The 381-nt window shown below is 67.5% G+C and overlaps 1 protein-coding gene across 2 annotated transcripts in view; it reads right to left on the bottom strand.

Annotated features, from left to right (window-relative positions):
• DDX3X (DEAD (Asp-Glu-Ala-Asp) box helicase 3, X-linked) overlaps positions 1–375 on the bottom strand; it is a 19,007-nt gene extending 18,632 nt beyond the window's left edge. For both annotated transcript variants that reach the window (XM_010571359.1, XM_010571360.1), the window contains exon 1: positions 231–375. In XM_010571359.1, coding sequence (XP_010569661.1) covers positions 231–275 — 45 coding nt within the window. In that variant the 5' untranslated portion in view covers positions 276–375. The remainder of the gene's footprint in view (positions 1–230) is intronic.
• Positions 376–381: the final 6 nt, after the last annotated feature.

Here is a 381-nt window from a genome sequence, read left to right as displayed (position 1 = left end):
GGGGGTTGCCGGCGGAAAAAAGGCGGGGGGGGAGGCGGGAATCACGACGCAACGGTCGGGAAGCGAGGACCAAAGCAAGTCCCACGCTTGGAATCCCGACCGTCCTGCCCCACGCGAGCCTCCTCCGCGCCTCTCCTCCCGCCCCGTCCGCCGCCACACTCCGGTTAACGGAGCGGCCTGCCGCCGCCTTCCCCTCCCCCCCACTCGCATTCCGGGGGCCCGCCTCTCACCTGCTGGTCTAGACCGAGGGCATTTTCCACCGCCACATGACTCATAACGAGAGATCGTCTCGGGGTGTCCCGCTCCGCCTCGAGAAATTCAGATTCGCCGGGCTGGGACCTCGCCGCTGCTGCCGCTGCTTCACCACGAATCGCTTTTCCA

This window comes from Haliaeetus leucocephalus, unplaced genomic scaffold (genome assembly GCF_000737465.1).
Source record: "Haliaeetus leucocephalus isolate CR32 unplaced genomic scaffold, Haliaeetus_leucocephalus-4.0 Scaffold317, whole genome shotgun sequence".
In the NCBI taxonomy this organism is placed as follows: Eukaryota; Metazoa; Chordata; class Aves; order Accipitriformes; family Accipitridae; genus Haliaeetus; species Haliaeetus leucocephalus.
This window is presented reverse-complemented; position numbering and strand designations above follow the sequence as displayed.